The 16217-nt window shown below is 38.4% G+C and overlaps 1 protein-coding gene across 5 annotated transcripts in view; it reads left to right on the forward strand.

Moving 5' to 3' along the window:
* Positions 1–14474, forward strand: part of NCBP1 (nuclear cap binding protein subunit 1) — a gene marked incomplete at both ends in the record, with an annotated part of 44481 nt that extends 30007 nt beyond the window's left edge. For 3 of the 5 annotated variants that reach the window (XM_084236786.1, XM_084236787.1, XM_084236790.1), the window contains 11 exons: positions 589–651; positions 890–964; positions 2945–3048; positions 5116–5238; positions 6087–6189; positions 6965–7058; positions 7678–7781; positions 9552–9666; positions 12179–12307; positions 13039–13152; positions 14361–14474. In XM_084236786.1, the coding sequence (XP_084092912.1) occupies positions 589–651; positions 890–964; positions 2945–3048; positions 5116–5238; positions 6087–6189; positions 6965–7058; positions 7678–7781; positions 9552–9666; positions 12179–12307; positions 13039–13152; positions 14361–14474 (1138 nt within the window). The remainder of the gene's footprint in view (positions 1–588; positions 652–889; positions 965–2944; positions 3049–5115; positions 5239–6086; positions 6190–6964; positions 7059–7677; positions 7782–9551; positions 9667–12178; positions 12308–13038; positions 13153–14360) is intronic. The other 2 variants (XM_084236789.1, XM_084236788.1) reach the window with 2 other exon arrangements.
* Positions 14475–16217: the final 1743 nt, after the last annotated feature.

Genomic DNA, 16217 nt, shown 5'->3' on the forward strand with positions numbered 1-16217 from the left:
AATATTTATTAGACTCATAATTTTCACAGCATTATGTAGTATACCAAAGTGACCACTTTCTAGAGAGATCAGATGTAATTTTAGGGTAGAAGGTTACTTTGATGATAAATTTTGTTTGCGATGAAAAGGGTATGGCTTGATGAGGAGAAACTAGTACTGCGATTTGTGAAATGTTTTATGTGTGGTTTAATTTTTCTTTTTGTTTATTGTCACTTGGAAAAATAATACACTTCTTAGAATTATGTGAGAATTAAATTATGTAAACATATGTAAGGTGCCTGGCACAAAACAGCCACTCCTGTTTTATATATTACATATATTATATGTTATATGTTTTATATATTATAGCTGTTATTCACTTGACAGAATAGTGCTATAGAAAGGCATGAGTTAGGTAGGGCATTATTGTTCGTTCAAGTAGAGGATGAGTTACAGGATTTGCAGAGAAAAGGGTAAGAAAACTGTAGGTGGGATGTGTTTTTCAGTTTTGGAAAAGGGCTTTATCTGTCTGAAAGGTGATGTAAGTTCCTGTTATAAATTTTGGCCAATCAACATTTTTTGTTCATACCCTCCCCCTCCTCTGTATAGGTTTATTAACTGGTTTTCTCATCATCTAAGTAACTTCCAGTTCCGTTGGAGCTGGGAAGATTGGTAAGTGTGTTTTTATGTTTTATCCCTTCTTTCCTTACAGTCTACCATAATTTTGAAAAAAGGTAAAACATCTATTGATAGTTAAGACTGTAACACAAAAACAATATTCATAGTCTAAAATATTAGATATTTGTATGTAAGTGAAATAATTCAGATAGAAGCAAACTGTTGTGGTTAGGTATAAGTTAGGTGTAAGTGCAGATTATGTGTAATTTATAAAACTGCATTTCTACATTAGGTCAGATTGTCTTACTCAAGATCCTGAAAGTCCCAAGCCAAAGTTTGTAAGAGAAGTTCTAGAAAAATGTATGAGGTAAGTTCTTTGTGTTTTCTCCTTAGCTTTGGTCTCCTAATTTGGGGGTAGGAGGAGAAGGATTTTTTTTTCTCTGTCTGCATTTGTGTTGTGTGTCCAGAATATCACTTTTTAAATCCAGGTACCTGTCTGTCTTCCCTTTCAGTTTTTAATGACGATCTAAACTGAAAAAAATCGGCGACATGCCAACTGGATTATATGTGAATTAATCTAGTAAGATTTTTATCAAAAATACTTTGAAATAATTTCAAATTTAATTTCAAAAGTTGCCAGAATTAGTACAAAGAACTCTGTGTTCTGTTCATCTAGAGTCCCTAGTTGTTAAGATTTTATCACACTTGTTCTAATGCGCACTCCTCCTTCCCTCCCTCCCCCTCTCTCTATAGACACAAACACCCCTACACACACTACATTAGTCTTTTCTGGACCCTTTGAAAACAAGTTACAGATATAACATCCCATCATCCTTTCACAAGCCATTGTATATACAAACAACAAAGACACTCCCCTACATGACCAGCATAGGGTCATCCAAATCAGGACATTGGTTCTGATACAATAATATAGAATCACATAATCTGCAGATGCTGCTGAAACTTTGCAACCATCCCAACTAGGTCTTTTTCTTTCTTGCCCAGAATCCTTTCCAGGAAAATATATAGCGTTTACTTGTCATTCTTTTCAGATTCCTCAATCACGAACAGTTCTTTTTCTTTATCGTCATGTCTTTGTCCTACCTTACTTTCTTGGGTTGCTTGATGTATCCTCATGACCAGACTGACGTCTCGCATTGTAGGTACTCTTCTGACTGCATCCCATTGGGAGGCTTAAGAATCCCACACTGGAGATGTTAACTTGACCACCTTGGTCATGTCAGTGTCTGTAGACTTCTTCACCTTAAATTTGCTATTTTTCCCTTTGTGATTGATTAACACTCAAAGGGAGACACTCATATTCTGTGATTCTTATTTAACCTCCACTGACAACTACTATTACCTGACACAACTATGATGAATGCCAAGTGATGACTCTATTTTTCTATTAATTATTCCACCTATATTTATTAGTTGACATTCTACTGTAAGGAGGAGCTTGCTTTCCTTCCCCATTTATTAATTCCTGTGTTTATCACTTGGAACTAAGGAATTGTGTTGCATTCAGTGGGTTATAATTCATTACTGTTGTTTATTTTGATGCCCCAATTTTCCCTGATTATCCATTGGGAGCTCCTTGAAAAAAGGGCAATTGTTGTGACTCTTGTGTCCTTTAAAAAAATATTAATGTCCCCCTCCATGCATTGAGCATTTTTTTCTTCCTGACACAAGATAGTCCAGGTTTACCCTGTGCTTCCTTGCCCCTCTCCTGGAATCACTTATCTATTCAAGGAGCCCATGTTTCCATAGTGGAGTTTGGCATCTAGAAGCCAAGATCTGGACAATTGATGTTCCCTTTACTATTGGTGTGTCATTGGTTCCGGGCCCTCTAGATGACAAAGGTGGTGAATGTATTTATACACATGCATATATCTTCAGCTATTTCTGCCTGTGTGGCTGTATGCATTCCTCCAATTTCAGCCTCTAATATCTCATTTTCTTTCCAGCCATCTTATTTTCCATAATTTTTAAGTAACTTCTTAGATGGTAAGAAACTTGGTGTACATTAGCATCTGTGTTTATTTGCTACAAAATAACCAGTCTCATAACCACACAGACTCTCTCCTCAACCCCACTGTCACCACCCCACATCCTTGACCACCTATTTGGTCAACCCACTACTCCACACCTAAGTACAAAGCAATGTATTTTGAGTTTTGGCATGCTGGCTTAGACAAGTTTAAAGGATTTGTTTTCCACTTTTACTATTTGGTTGTCAGCTGAGTGAGTCCAGGGTGTTAGAAATAGTGATTTTCTGGGTAAGTTATAATTACCAAAGAATGAAACTGATGAACAGTGTTTTCTGAGGCTCTTACTTGTATTGTAGGTTGTCTTACCATCAGCGTATATTAGATATTGTTCCTCCTACATTCTCAGCTCTATGTCCTGCAAACCCAACCTGCATTTACAAGTTTGGAGATGAAAGTAGCAGTAAGTAATAAAATAAAAATGTCTTTTTTAAAGTGCCAGTGAAAGCATTCTCTGAAGTCAGTTACTTAAGGTGGCGAAAGTGTACTCTTTTGGTTTATGCATGTCATTCTGCCTTTACATTTAATGGATGTAAGATACTAATCTTTAGTGGTCACTGGTAGTTAGGTGTAGAGATTTTTCAGATGGTACTGAAAACAGCTCCTCTGTGAGTCTTCAATTTCTGTTTTATAGCAGTTCATTGCATCTTGAAATTTGCTCATCTCCCTTGCCTTCTCATAGCAATCCTTGGCTCTCTACCTATGCCTTTGACTATACTCATTTGGTCCCAACACTAAGAACACTTCCTATGCTACTATGTCACTTAATCCACAAAACAACTCTGAGAAATACATTGTTTGTTTATACCAACTTTATAATGAGAAAATGACTAAAAAAAGGAAAAGCCATGGCAAGATTTCGTCTGAGTGGTAGAGCCCAGATTCATATCCAGGTATACTAACCCAGCAGCCATACTGCTAACCACTGTGCCTTCCTGAGAAAGCTTAATGAGGCACTTACAAGTGCCAAGTTTGCATTTTGTCTTAGAGTGACTCACAAAATCATAAGACGCTATCTTTGATATCAGAGAACTCGAGCTTTGTTGGACATTGAGCTTTTTTTTAACCCATAGGAACAACTCACCCTAATATTTAAGGCACTTAACAGTTGTTCCTGACTGGGTCTTATAAAATAATTGGGAAACAACCCCCCAAGAAACTAATAATTAAGCTTATGCTTAGTTTTATATTTTGAGTATGTTTCACTTCTTCCCAGTGGACCTTCACTTCTTCTGTGCTCTTAGCTCTTGACTTTGCCTTTGTTGGGGCTGTCTTGGGATAGCCCTTTCTGTTTCCAGTTCCTGTTCTCTCTGGGGCCTAGCCCAAACTCCCCTTGTAAATATTTTTTAATTAGCAAGCCAGTTTTGTATTGCTGTCTGGCTACCTATGTGAATATCTTGGTTCCCCACCTGGATGTAGACTCCTCAGTGGCAGGGGATTCTTTTTTTATTTCTTCTCCATCTTTTTAGGGACAAGTACACAGCACATGTGGCCTATATTTGTTACCTTTGCCTACCTTAAAGTAGGTTTTCTTTTTTTTTTTAAGATTTACTTATTTATGCATACAAGAGCTGGGGTACAGGCCAGAGGTGCTGGGTGGGGTGTGTGTGGGAGGATTCACCAGAGACAGAGTGGGGAACAGAACAGGCAGATCAACTGAAGTACATTGCTGTGGGGAGCAGCGGGCAAGTCAGAAGAGGTCTGCTGCACCTTGTGGGTTGCTCCCTGGCTGGCCAGGGATTGAACTCGTGCTGCAGAGTCTGTGGACAGCTTCATAGATTGCGTCTTAACCCCTTGCGCCACCAGGGAGGCCCAAAAGTATTTAATGTATTTAATGTAGCTATTTCACAATTGCTCTGGTGATGGCTTACACAATATACCAGCACAAAGTTTATACATAGGGACTTGACAGGTATCACCCAACAGAAAACATGTGGAGTGAAAGCACATGAATATCTGGCTTATGTAGTTCAATTGTATAGACTCAGCAAAAGAGAAAAGCAAAAATATCTTAAATTTGACAGACTACCCCTTCTTCAAGGTCAGACTTAATTTCCACTATCTCACGGGAAAGAAGGTAGGGGGGCATTGGCAAAAATGAAAGAGAAATAACATTGATTCACAGCTTCTTGGCTTACAAGAGCCTTCGAGATTTAAGGACTGTAAAGTATAGTTGAACTATATCCATATTTCCCCTCATAGCTGAGGAAAACCAAAACCCCTTGTAATCTGAATTTCACTTAGCTTTGTATTCCTAAGTGTCAGAGTATCAAAATGAGAATTATTTCTTACACTTTCTTTTAAGTGAAAAACCATTGACCTACTAAATGAAACATTCATATGTATCTTCAGACACATCAATATTGATGTTGGGATAAAGAGTATTCTATTTTGAAAGAAAAGGAGTTGTTTGACTATTTGCATGAAGAGACTCAAAACCTGACCTTCCTCTCTGCTGTTCTGTACTTAGATTCCCTTCCTGGACATTCTGTTGCCCTTTGTTTAGCTGTTGCCTTTAAAAGTAAAGCAACCAATGATGAAATCTTCAGCATTCTGAAAGATGTACCAAACCCTAACCAGGATGATGATGATGGTAAGTGAATTAAATAATTTGAGTGGAACTATGGGTAGGTTAAAGTATAACTCTGGCACATGAGTTTTTCTTAAATCTCAGTGGCTGCTCATAAAGCAATATATTCATTGGGTCTCTTCAGCCTGTCAGTTGTTACCTCTATATTTCCCCCTTATGTAAAAAAGATCCTAACACCCTGTGAAATAGCTACATTAAATACAAAAGAAGATATACTGGAATGCAGATTCCACATTCCGTGCTTGTACTTAGAGAGGTTCTTGAACAGAAAGACATGTTATATTATGAAGTTGAATGTTTTCTCCAAATTAAGCTTTTAATAATAATGTTTAACACTTAGTAAGTATGCATCTTGTAATTTCAAGCAAAACTCCTAGTATTTTTTTCTGGCAAGAGTGGGAGAATTGACAAAATAATTTATAAGTGTACCTGAATCAATAAATGGATAAAGACAAGGTGATGAAGAGGAACTTGCTTTACACACATTAAAACATAACTTTATTTTTTTAAAAAAATACAATAAATAAAACAATATGGTACTGGCCCAAAGAGAGATCAGTAAAACAGGAAAACACTACTGGGTAACCATTTGGGGGGAATTTTTGTTGTTGTTAGACCTGTATATTAGGCTATTTATTACTAAGATTTTGTTTGGATTTTTTATGTTTAGTTTTTTATTTTGAGTGTTTAAAACCAGTAGTGTTTTATTGTCAATTAGTATTGAAAGACATTGTATGAAGTCTGACTTAGTATTTAGATGTCAGCATGTTATCTGTTTAGCATTCCAGGTGAGGGGCCAAGGAATTCCTATACTTAATGTTTCCCTGTCTTACTGTGGAATTGTTTTTCAGATGAAGGATTCAGTTTTAATCCATTGAAAATAGAGGTCTTTGTGCAGACTCTGCTACATTTGGCAGCCAAATCACTCAGCCACTCCTTCAGCGCTCTCGCAAAGTAAGTACAAGAACACTTAGCCTTACTTGGAGGTCTGTACTTTGCTTTGTGAATATAAATAGCATAGTAACTTTTACCTAAAATTGTTGGAATGTGCAGACCCTAGTAACAGTGTTATCATATAATATGATAGACTAAGTTTTGGTTTGTGGTTTCCCATGGCTCCTGTCAGTGTGTACAGTTTGTGTACATGAAATGTACTTTTTGCACATAGATCTTTAGAGAACCTGGTGAAAAAACTGTCCATAGGTCAGTCACATATGTATAGTCAAGAAGTTCCCACCCTAAGCATCTTCCTAGAGGAAGGTAAGCAGAAATGAGAGCCAACTATAGTTGGCAACTAGAAATGCAGGTTTATAAATCATCAGACAGTTCAGAAAAAAAAGGTATAGATATTCCCCCAGCCAAACAGTGAAACTGGTCTCCTTAGCCTTTTGCAACTTCCAAGTCTATTATTTGCAGGTTTCCCACAGGACTTACAGTTAGAATACTTAACCTGTATTTGCAGAAGACTCCTCAGTCTTTACCTATTAGGTACAACTGAACTGTAGTCCTGAGTTAACAATACTGTAAGGTAAATCTCTTAAGATTTTTGTGACCAAGTCCATGCAATCTAAATTCCTAATCAGATCTCTTACATCTTTAATGGTTTTAATGTTTGGTTATTTTGCATTTATATATATCACACTGTAAATTGTGTAACATTGAAAATATTATGAAAACATTAAAATGCTTAATGAAAGTTTATGTTTCTTTCACACCATCTTCCCAAAAGGTTTCATGAAGTCTTCAAAACTCTAGCTGAAAGTGATGAGGGAAAGCTACATGTTTTAAGAGTTATGTTTGAGGTCTGGAGGAACCATCCACAGGTAAGAAGATATAAAAATAAGGCAAATATACCATTGTTTTGGTTTATAAAACATGAAATTTGATTCTACCTAAAGAATAATTTTAAAATCTGTGCAAGTAACGATGTTTGATCCATTCTTTAAAGGAATAAGAGTTCCTGTTGCTTGGAAGATTCTACCAGTTGGGTAGGAAATAGATATCAAATATATTCAGTTTCTACAAATAAGCTCTAGATTTCACAAACCTCAACATGTTGTTTTCATACTGTATGTTATAAAGAGGCACTGAAATAAATTTTAACATATTTAAGACTTTTTAACAAAACATGCTTATATTTTTAAATTTTAGTATTTTTAGTATACAGTGGAAATTGTATATTTCTGTATATAATTGAAAAATTTTTTAAGTTACTATTTTGAGTTTTTCTTTTCATTTAGTCAAACTTTATTGGTGTTACAATATTTTTACAGTAACTAGCAAAACCAGAGGGCACAATAAATCGTAAGACATAATGGTTAATTGGTTCCCTAACTAATGAAAATGAATTTCACAGCCCTATTTTATTTTTATAGCAAAGGGATTATTGTGACCTATATATAAGTGTGCTTTACCTCGTTAATTAACTTCTTGTCATTGCAGATGATTGCTGTACTAGTGGATAAGATGATTCGTACACAGATTGTTGATTGCGCTGCAGTAGCAAATTGGATCTTCTCTTCAGAATTATCTCGTGACTTTATTAGGTACTATTCTCTAAGAATTGGTTTAAATTTGGCCTTTCATACATAAACACCAAATTCTGGTCGACCAAGTTGATAGAACATTGATGGTCCGATCTTGTAGAATTGATCTTGGCAAAGATTCCCCGGCATTGGAAACACACAGCGAGTCAGCTTGCAGTGTTCCTCAGGGACATGTACTTAAACATTGAATCAGGACTCAACCAGTCAAGTAGAAATGCTGTTAAAGGGTTCAGACTACTGGTAGAAAAGCTCAGGCTGTGTGTAAGGGTCCCACTTAGACAAAAGTGGTATGTGGGGGAGAGTTCCAACTCCAGTGGAACTTAGAAAATCAGACTCACTGTGGACTAAGTACACACTTTGAAGGGGTTGGGAAAGCTTGGTGGGCATCTGGATGCCTCCTTAGGTACGGAGGGAAGTCTCATTTCAATCATAAAAAATCCTGGTTTTAATTCAAAAGATCTAGACCTAGCCCTCCTAAAGGAAAGAGACTTTCATTGAGTTTAATTCTTATTCATGAAGTTGAAGTCACAGGCTTTATAACTAATCAGGACAGGGATAGCAGGAGTTGACGAAAAACAAGAAACAAAGGAAAATTACTTTCAGAGACAGAAAAACCCGTCATAGCCTTTATCCTCTGCATTATATCTGTTGTTGGCAGAGGATGTTGGACTGAAATAAACTGAATTCTTAGGCCAAAAGATGTATCCTACAGTTATAGCAGCCAAGTTGGTATTCACAAGTAAAGGCAACAAAAAAGACTCAGATTTGCAAACTCTTGGAAAACTGGCCACCTACTTAGGTATATTGGCCATTATCTTAGTGATAGCATTTGTAACTCATTTAATCCTCACAACACCTCCCTAGAGGGGCTCCATTATTGTCCATACTTGAGTTTTTGTTTCGGTTTGGTGGGGTTTGTGTTTTTTTGTGTGTGTGTGTGTGTGGGACCCTCGCCAGTGGCCAGGGATCAAACTGGCGCCGCAGAGGCTGTGGGCAGCCTAGCAACCCAGCGCTCAACCGCTGCGCCACCAGGGGAGGCCCAAACAAGTATTTCGAACTCTGCAAAACTTGTTCACTCCTTCCAGAGTTTAAGTATTCTGTTCTTATATCCTTCCTGCCAACATTCTAGATTTTTCAGTATTATAAACAGATTGTTTTATTACCTTCCCCTTAAACTGTCATTATCCTCCCCATATCCTGTGGCTAGGAGACCTAGTTTATAGTCAGGAAAGTCGTTAAGAAGCTACTTCAAAAATATAAAGTGTTTATGTAACATTTTAAAGCACCTACAAAGGTGATTCTGGTACTTGAACAATTTGCTGATAAAGAAGTTTACATCTAAATATACATCTTCTTAAAGCCCAGTAGTTGATAGCTATTATAGCTAATTAGTTTCTTAAGGTTTGAGTATATGCTAATTAAACAGTATAATGCATGTGAAATGAGCCTCAAATTAGGTTACAAGAAATTCCAATGCTAGTGTTAAAAATTAGGGGCGGAGGAGAGAAGGGGAGGGGAGTCTTTTTCCCCCCTCCCCCACTAATTTTAGTGTTTTTTCTGGTTTGCCATTTCATTTCAATGGTTATATACACATACTTTCTATGTGAGTCTAGAAGGGGATGAATAAAGTGTTACCGAAGGACAAAATGACTAATTATGCCCAAAGAGTAGAAGGCCATATCAAACCTTAAGAATAAATGGATTGTAAAAGTTGTGAGGTCTTATTTTCTATAAGCACAGTGTAACGTATATATACCATATTACTTTAAGATTGTTTGTTTGGGAAATCTTGCATTCCACCATTCGTAAGATGAACAAACACGTTCTGAAGATCCAGAAAGAACTAGAAGAAGCTAAAGAAAAACTTGCAAGGCAACACAAACGGGTAAGTCTTGGGTTAATTTGTAAGTGATCAGAGAAGGCTTACCACCAATTTTTGAGACTATTCAAAATTCATTACTTTGGTGGTATCTTTTTCTGAGGTCAAACTACAGAGCAGTTGACAGCACTTTATACAGCTCCACTTCTACATAGTTTGCATGGTGAACCTGCTTATTAGGAAGCCTCACACCTCCGTTTACATCTCTGGATCAGCTGCATGTTCACCTGCCCCGCAGAGAAGGAGAAAGGGCACTTGTATTTCTATGTAAGGGTTCCTCGTGCAAGAGGGGAAGGAGGGAAAATAATTGCTGATGTTTACCATGCTCCACTACCGGGGGTGGGGGGGGGGTGTGGAGTGGCCAGTGAGATTTCCCATTTTTAGCCATGGAGGGGGTAGGGTCTGCAGGGTGGGTAAGCGGTGAGCTGACTGTGCTCTGTGATTTAGAATAACCCTAGTATACATCATGACTATATTTACCAAAATAGAAAAACAAGTTTAAAGACTTCCATGACCTATATAGCAAGTTGAGTCAGTCTCCATACAGACATACATTTATGCAAACACACTCCAAAAATAATGCAAGGTAAATAGTGTCATCACCATTGTTTATGTGTTTAAACTGAGAAGATAAACATTGGCTTGCTCCAGATTACATGGCCATTGACAGAGCTAGGATCTGATTCAGGTCTGTCAAGCTCTAGGCTTTTTCTCCTGCTATACTGGTCTCCAGATAGGGTGTCCAATGTGGTGACTGGTAGCCACATATATACCTTTAAGTCATTTAAAATTCAGTTCCTTAGTTACTCTAAGTGATCAAATAGTCTAGTGGCTAGAGATTTTTGTAATGGGCAACAAAGATTTAATGTGACATTTCCCCCTTCTCAAAGAGCTATTGGACAGGCTCTGTAGAGCCTTGTCTTACTGTGGAATTAGGAAAAGATGGACATGTATGTAGTTGCCTTAAGGCAGTGCCCATAGTGGTTCTGAGAGGTAAAAACAGTTCTTTGAAAACAGTGGATTGATAATTTGCTTAAAATAGAAGAGACTATCATGGGGGGGGGGGATCAAATAAGCTTTGAAGTTTGGTAAGCCCTCCCTTCTGGCTTAAAAGAACTTTACTATGTAACACACCTGGAGTCAGGTTCTGGCTCTGCTCCTTGTTGCCTGGGAAAGTCCTCCAACTGCTCAGCCTAGCCTATCCCTATCTCTTATTTATTAAATAGTGTGTCTTGTCTTGTTTTTCTTCTGCCCTAAAAAAAAAAAAAAAGATTGAAGTGAATGTTGTAAGTTCTTCAGGTGAGCTAGAAGGGAACTGTAACGCTTAACGTAGGTGTACTGAGCCCAGCGTCTTGAACAAGTTCACTTTGAATTATTACATGTCAGCTGTCACCATTCCTAAATACTACATGTGGTCCTTCAGCTGCATAAGGGTATGCCCAGCTCTTCCCTGTGGCCCTTAGGGATGAAAGATTGCTACTAGTCAAATAGTAATGACTTAAAAAGCTGTTTTTTCCGTTGGTCATCTACTTTGTTGACATTTATGAGAATCTGCCATCAGCCCTATTTGCAACCTCAGGATCAGTACTCACAGCACTTGCCAGCTCATTCATAGGCTTGCACAGAGCAGAAAAAAGTTTGATTTGTCCGGTGAGTATGTTTCCAGCTGAGGCTGAGGCAGGCAATATTCTGCCTTCATGTTTCAGCTCTCATGCTGTAAAAAAACACTCCTTTTTGTGATATACTTATTCCCATGTTTTTCATATCCTCTACCTTTTATTTTCATATTTTTGCTGGACATTTTGCTGGGAATTTTACTGTTTAAGATAGCCCTAAAGAATAGAACTGAAGTGCTGACTTGTGTTCCCAAGCACAAGAAGGCTATGAACGTGCCTGATGGAGAAAGTAACATTTGTAGATAAACTTCATTCAGGCATGAATTACCGTGCCATCAGCCAAGCATGCATGTTCATGAATGGACATCATCATACAAGTGTCCCCGATATCCAAAAGTAGAGCTGTATAAAATTATTTGTAAGACATATTCACTAAGATATTTTAAATAGAAACACGAGGTTACATACTGCTCACTGACAAAAAATGTGCCAAGGCTCCCAAGGACCTAGCTAGCCCTGGGCGCCTCCCCAAGGGCAGCAGTTCAGCGCTCACCCACTCAGTTCCCGCAATTTCATAAAGCATAGCTGTGAGGAATGACAGAAATCCAGTATACATTGTTCATGAAGCTCAAAACTGGTTTCATTTTGAATGAAGGAAAAATGTGACATTCGTTTCCTCCCTGAATGGCTATTTGTAATAAGGGTGACATTTCTGCTTTATTGCAACCACCACCATCAGAGCAAGTGGTATGAAAATTCCATGGCCTAGGTTAAGTACCCATGGAACTTGTGGCGAATGCACATGCACCTGGCGGTGGAGCACTTCCACTGTAGCGTACACATGTTCACTCCCCTTACTTGGTGAGGTGTAATACTCTGGAATTCTAATATTCTTTTTATAGCGAAGTGATGATGATGACAGAAGCAGTGACAGGAAGGATGGGGCTCTTGAGGAACAAATAGAAAGGCTACAAGAAAGAGTGGAATCTGCTCAGAGTGAACAAAAGAACCTCTTCCTTGTCATATTTCAGGTATCTTGACATCCTAACTTGGGGGACATTGCTATGTAAAAGAAAATTTGCTACTTGAGAATAACCATACTGTATACACATCCCAAATTCTGTGTTACTGTCATTCTATCCTGGGCATATTGTCATTTTTCCTTACTGTTCAGAAAGAATTCCTTGTATGGGGGGGGGGGGGGAGTAAGGAAAGTGGGGAGGGGAGGTGGGGAAAGGGGGAGGGGAAGGAGCAGAGAGACAGTGGGGTAACAGACAAGACAGGTTTACTGAAAGACACCACTGAGGGGAGCAGCGGCCAGACAAGAACGGCCTGCTGCGCCATATGTGGGTCAGTTCCCTGACTGGGGAATCGAACTCAGACCATGACTGTCAGTAGCACTGAGCCTTAACCCCTAGGCTATCAGGGAAGCCCGCGGGAGGGTGGCTCTTTAACCTACTTGAAGTTTCCAGCTGGAATAAGCCTTTTAACAAAGCAACCTCAGTTCTTCGTTTTTGCTTTTTTTTTTAACTCATTGATGTCATGGAACGTTAATTTGTTGCATCTTTAAATCCATTTTTTTGTGCATGAAGTCATTTTCATGAATTGCCAGAAACGATGTACAATTCACATTTATCACTGGTCTACTTGTCCTAGGCTTACCAGTGTTAGGCCTCAAAAGGGTCAGGACAAATAGTATCTTAGAGGTCTCAGTCAACATGTGATTTTCTTCTAACACCTCTGTACCTCTTCTCCCCCGCAGCGTTTCATCATGATCTTGACCGAGCACTTAGTACGATGTGAAACTGACGGGACCACTGTGTTAACACCATGGTATAAGAACTGTATAGAGAGGCTCCAACAGATCTTCTTACAGGTTTGTGGGAAACTTTGATCTTATTAGAAAATAAACCCCATTGTTTTCAAATGATCAAATTTGTCAGGTTATATAGTACCTATAAGCCCTTTAGTTCATATCTATTTGTTCCTATTTGCTCATCAGTATAGTCTTAAATTGGCTCTATATTCGGAGTCTCAACTGCCAATCTCTTTGCTAGAGCGCCAAGGTATAAAAGGTAGAGGGAAAAAAACGATACAGTAATTGGATTTATAAAGGTCCTTAAAATCTTGAGTTTTGTGAAGTCTTTATAGGAGTGGAACTAATTCTATCTTCAGACACTAAAACAGAACAAATGAGAGTCCTGAGTGTAGTCATGAAAGTATTGCCATGGGTCTCCCTGGTGGCGCAGCGGTTGAGCACTGGGTTGCGAAGCTACCTGCAGCCTCTGCAGCGCCGGTTCAATCCCCGGCTGCTCACGGAGGAGGGTCCCACATGGCTCGCAGACCCCTTCTGCCTGCTCTGCTCCCCGCTCTGGCGAATTCTCTCACCCTCCTGCGCTTCTGACTGTACCCAATGCTTGTATAAATAAATCAAAGTAATGCCAGATTCCAAATAGAATTCCCTACATTTTTTAGTTATTGCCAATTAAGAATTTTAACAGCCGTCAAGAGATAGGTACCTGATTATTTCAAATGATATATAGGTGCACGTAGGAAAGGTGAACTCATTTCTTGACAGTTCATCCCACTTAAGCTCAACAAATGACTATTAGTAAGATAGATGAACTTTTGTAAAAGAAACAAAAATGACGTTTATTTTGTGGAAGAACTTAACTTGATAGCTCACTGGTTAATTGTCTTATTTTCTCTTGCAAAAAATTCTTAAGGCTGTAACCAAAAAAAAGGAAATAATTCCAGAATACTTTAAGTTACCACTCCTATCTGAGCTACTACAGGAGACCCAGATCTGATCTGACAGTACAACAGCAAGTACTGCCTTGCCTCATCAATTTTATTTACATAAAGCTGTTCAGAACTGAAGTTACCAAACATCTCGTGTTTCTCGTTGCCCGCTAATGCTGAGGCTTTTCAGGCGGCGGTCCATCCTAGCAGTAGAACCACTCCATGAACCCTCCCCATCTCCCTTTACCATCATCTACAGTGTGGGTGAACTACCAGGGGAAATGCTCTGCACGACTGTGTTCTTTTTTCCTGATCTAAGCTCCTCCTTTTCTGTGTCCACAGCATCACCAAATAATCCAGCAGTACATGGTGACCTTGGAGAACCTGCTCTTCACTGCTGAATTAGACCCTCATATCTTGGCTGTGTTCCAGCAGTTCTGTGCCCTACAGGCCTAAGGGTTATTTCCCCCCCTTGTGTTAAGAATAATTTCTTATTTTTTTGATGGTTTGAATGCTTGCTTTCTTGTAGTATCCTTTTTCTTATTAAAGGAAACAAAGGGAAGGAGGACAGTAAAGAATATGGCATTGATTACCTTAATTGCCCCCCAAAACACAAATATTCCCTAATGACAATAATGTGACGATGAACCTAGGCTGTTTATATATGTGACAGATACAACTTTTTTGCAAGTTTTCCTTAAGGCACAAAGGTAACTGATTTGAGATGTGAGTCACGAGCGGGCAAGCTTACATAGTAGTCTGTAGAACTGATGGGTTTATTACCAAGTAGCATACCTTTTCACAATTCATGGATAACCCAACATGGCTGAAATAAAACTAAAATATGTTTTTTAAACTTTGGTATTTCATGATTTATCATCTCAATCTGTTTTAAAATTAGTGATTTCTTACTGAGGGTGTACTTAGCTCCATTTGAAATTTCCTCTTCAACATATTTTTCACTGTAGTGTTTTAAGATAGCAGTTACTAAAAAGTACTTAGAGTGGCAGTTCCCCAGTTTGTCTGAACAGAAGTCACTTGGGTACCTATAAAGTTTGGGTTTTAATCAAACCACAATCTCTGGGGGACAGACATCAGTAGTTCTTAAGGTTCCCCAGGTGATGGCTGATGGCAATGTGCAGACAAATTAGGGAACTATTACCTTGAAGTATCTGGCCATTTCTTCTTGTCTCTGAAACGTTCTTCAAAGGCCATATATAGTGAGTGACATGTGAAAGAAGAACTAGAAGTAGTTAGATTGGGTAAAACTAAACATGGAATTAGATGTAGATTAAAGTTTGTTTCTGTGGAACCTGGTCCAAGTACCTACTAATTCCTGAGCCATTTTCCTAGTGATCTTGCAGTTTAAAATAACATGAGTGCACTGTGAAGGAGCAAACAGGAATAAGGGATTATATCTGACTTCCCAAATTTCTATCATTTAGGCTTTTTTCATTAAACCTTAGAAAAACCTTATAAATAATCCCACAACAGAAAGTATTTCTGTGCATTTGTACTACAGGATTTTTATGCTGGTTATAAATTTACAATGCATTAAGCACTTTCCATATCATTACATGGTCTGTTTGCTTTAACCATGTGTCTAGTGGGTACAGGACATAGTCTTCCCAGTAGATGGGAATTCCTAGGATTTTTAAATAGCATCCCATTTAAGAAATAATTTATTCACAGATTAAGGTTTTATGGCAAGACACTAGCAGGAACGGGACTAAAGCCCAGGTTTGTAGCTAAATATTGTTTGTTTCTACAGTGCTTCTTCCCTAACTATGTAATAGTTAGAAATGTCTCCTGTAAGACCAAAGGATAACCATTTAAGGCTTAGTAACATCTGAATGTGAATTCAGATAATCCTTTCATAACATATTGCAAAGTCTGGCTAAACTTGCTTGATCCAAATTCTAGAGGAATTTCTACATTTCCATTTCCTGTCTCTTGAAACCTCTCTTAATGAATGGGTGCTTCGAACAACTATTGACTGATGTGGCCCTGGTCTGTACCAGTCTGGCTAGGTATATGGAAAACTGAGCTGGAGATTGAATCTTGAAGAAATAAAGGTGCTATAGCAAACATTTGACAGTTACTTTCTCCACTATGGAAGCCCTCACAGACTGCCAACCACCCCCCACACACCCCTCCCCCCAAAAAATGGCATGTCACTGCACAGCATATCTTGCAATT

Source organism: Talpa europaea (assembly GCF_964194135.1).
Source record: "Talpa europaea genome assembly, chromosome: 7".
Lineage (NCBI taxonomy): Eukaryota > Metazoa > Chordata > Mammalia > Eulipotyphla > Talpidae > Talpa > Talpa europaea.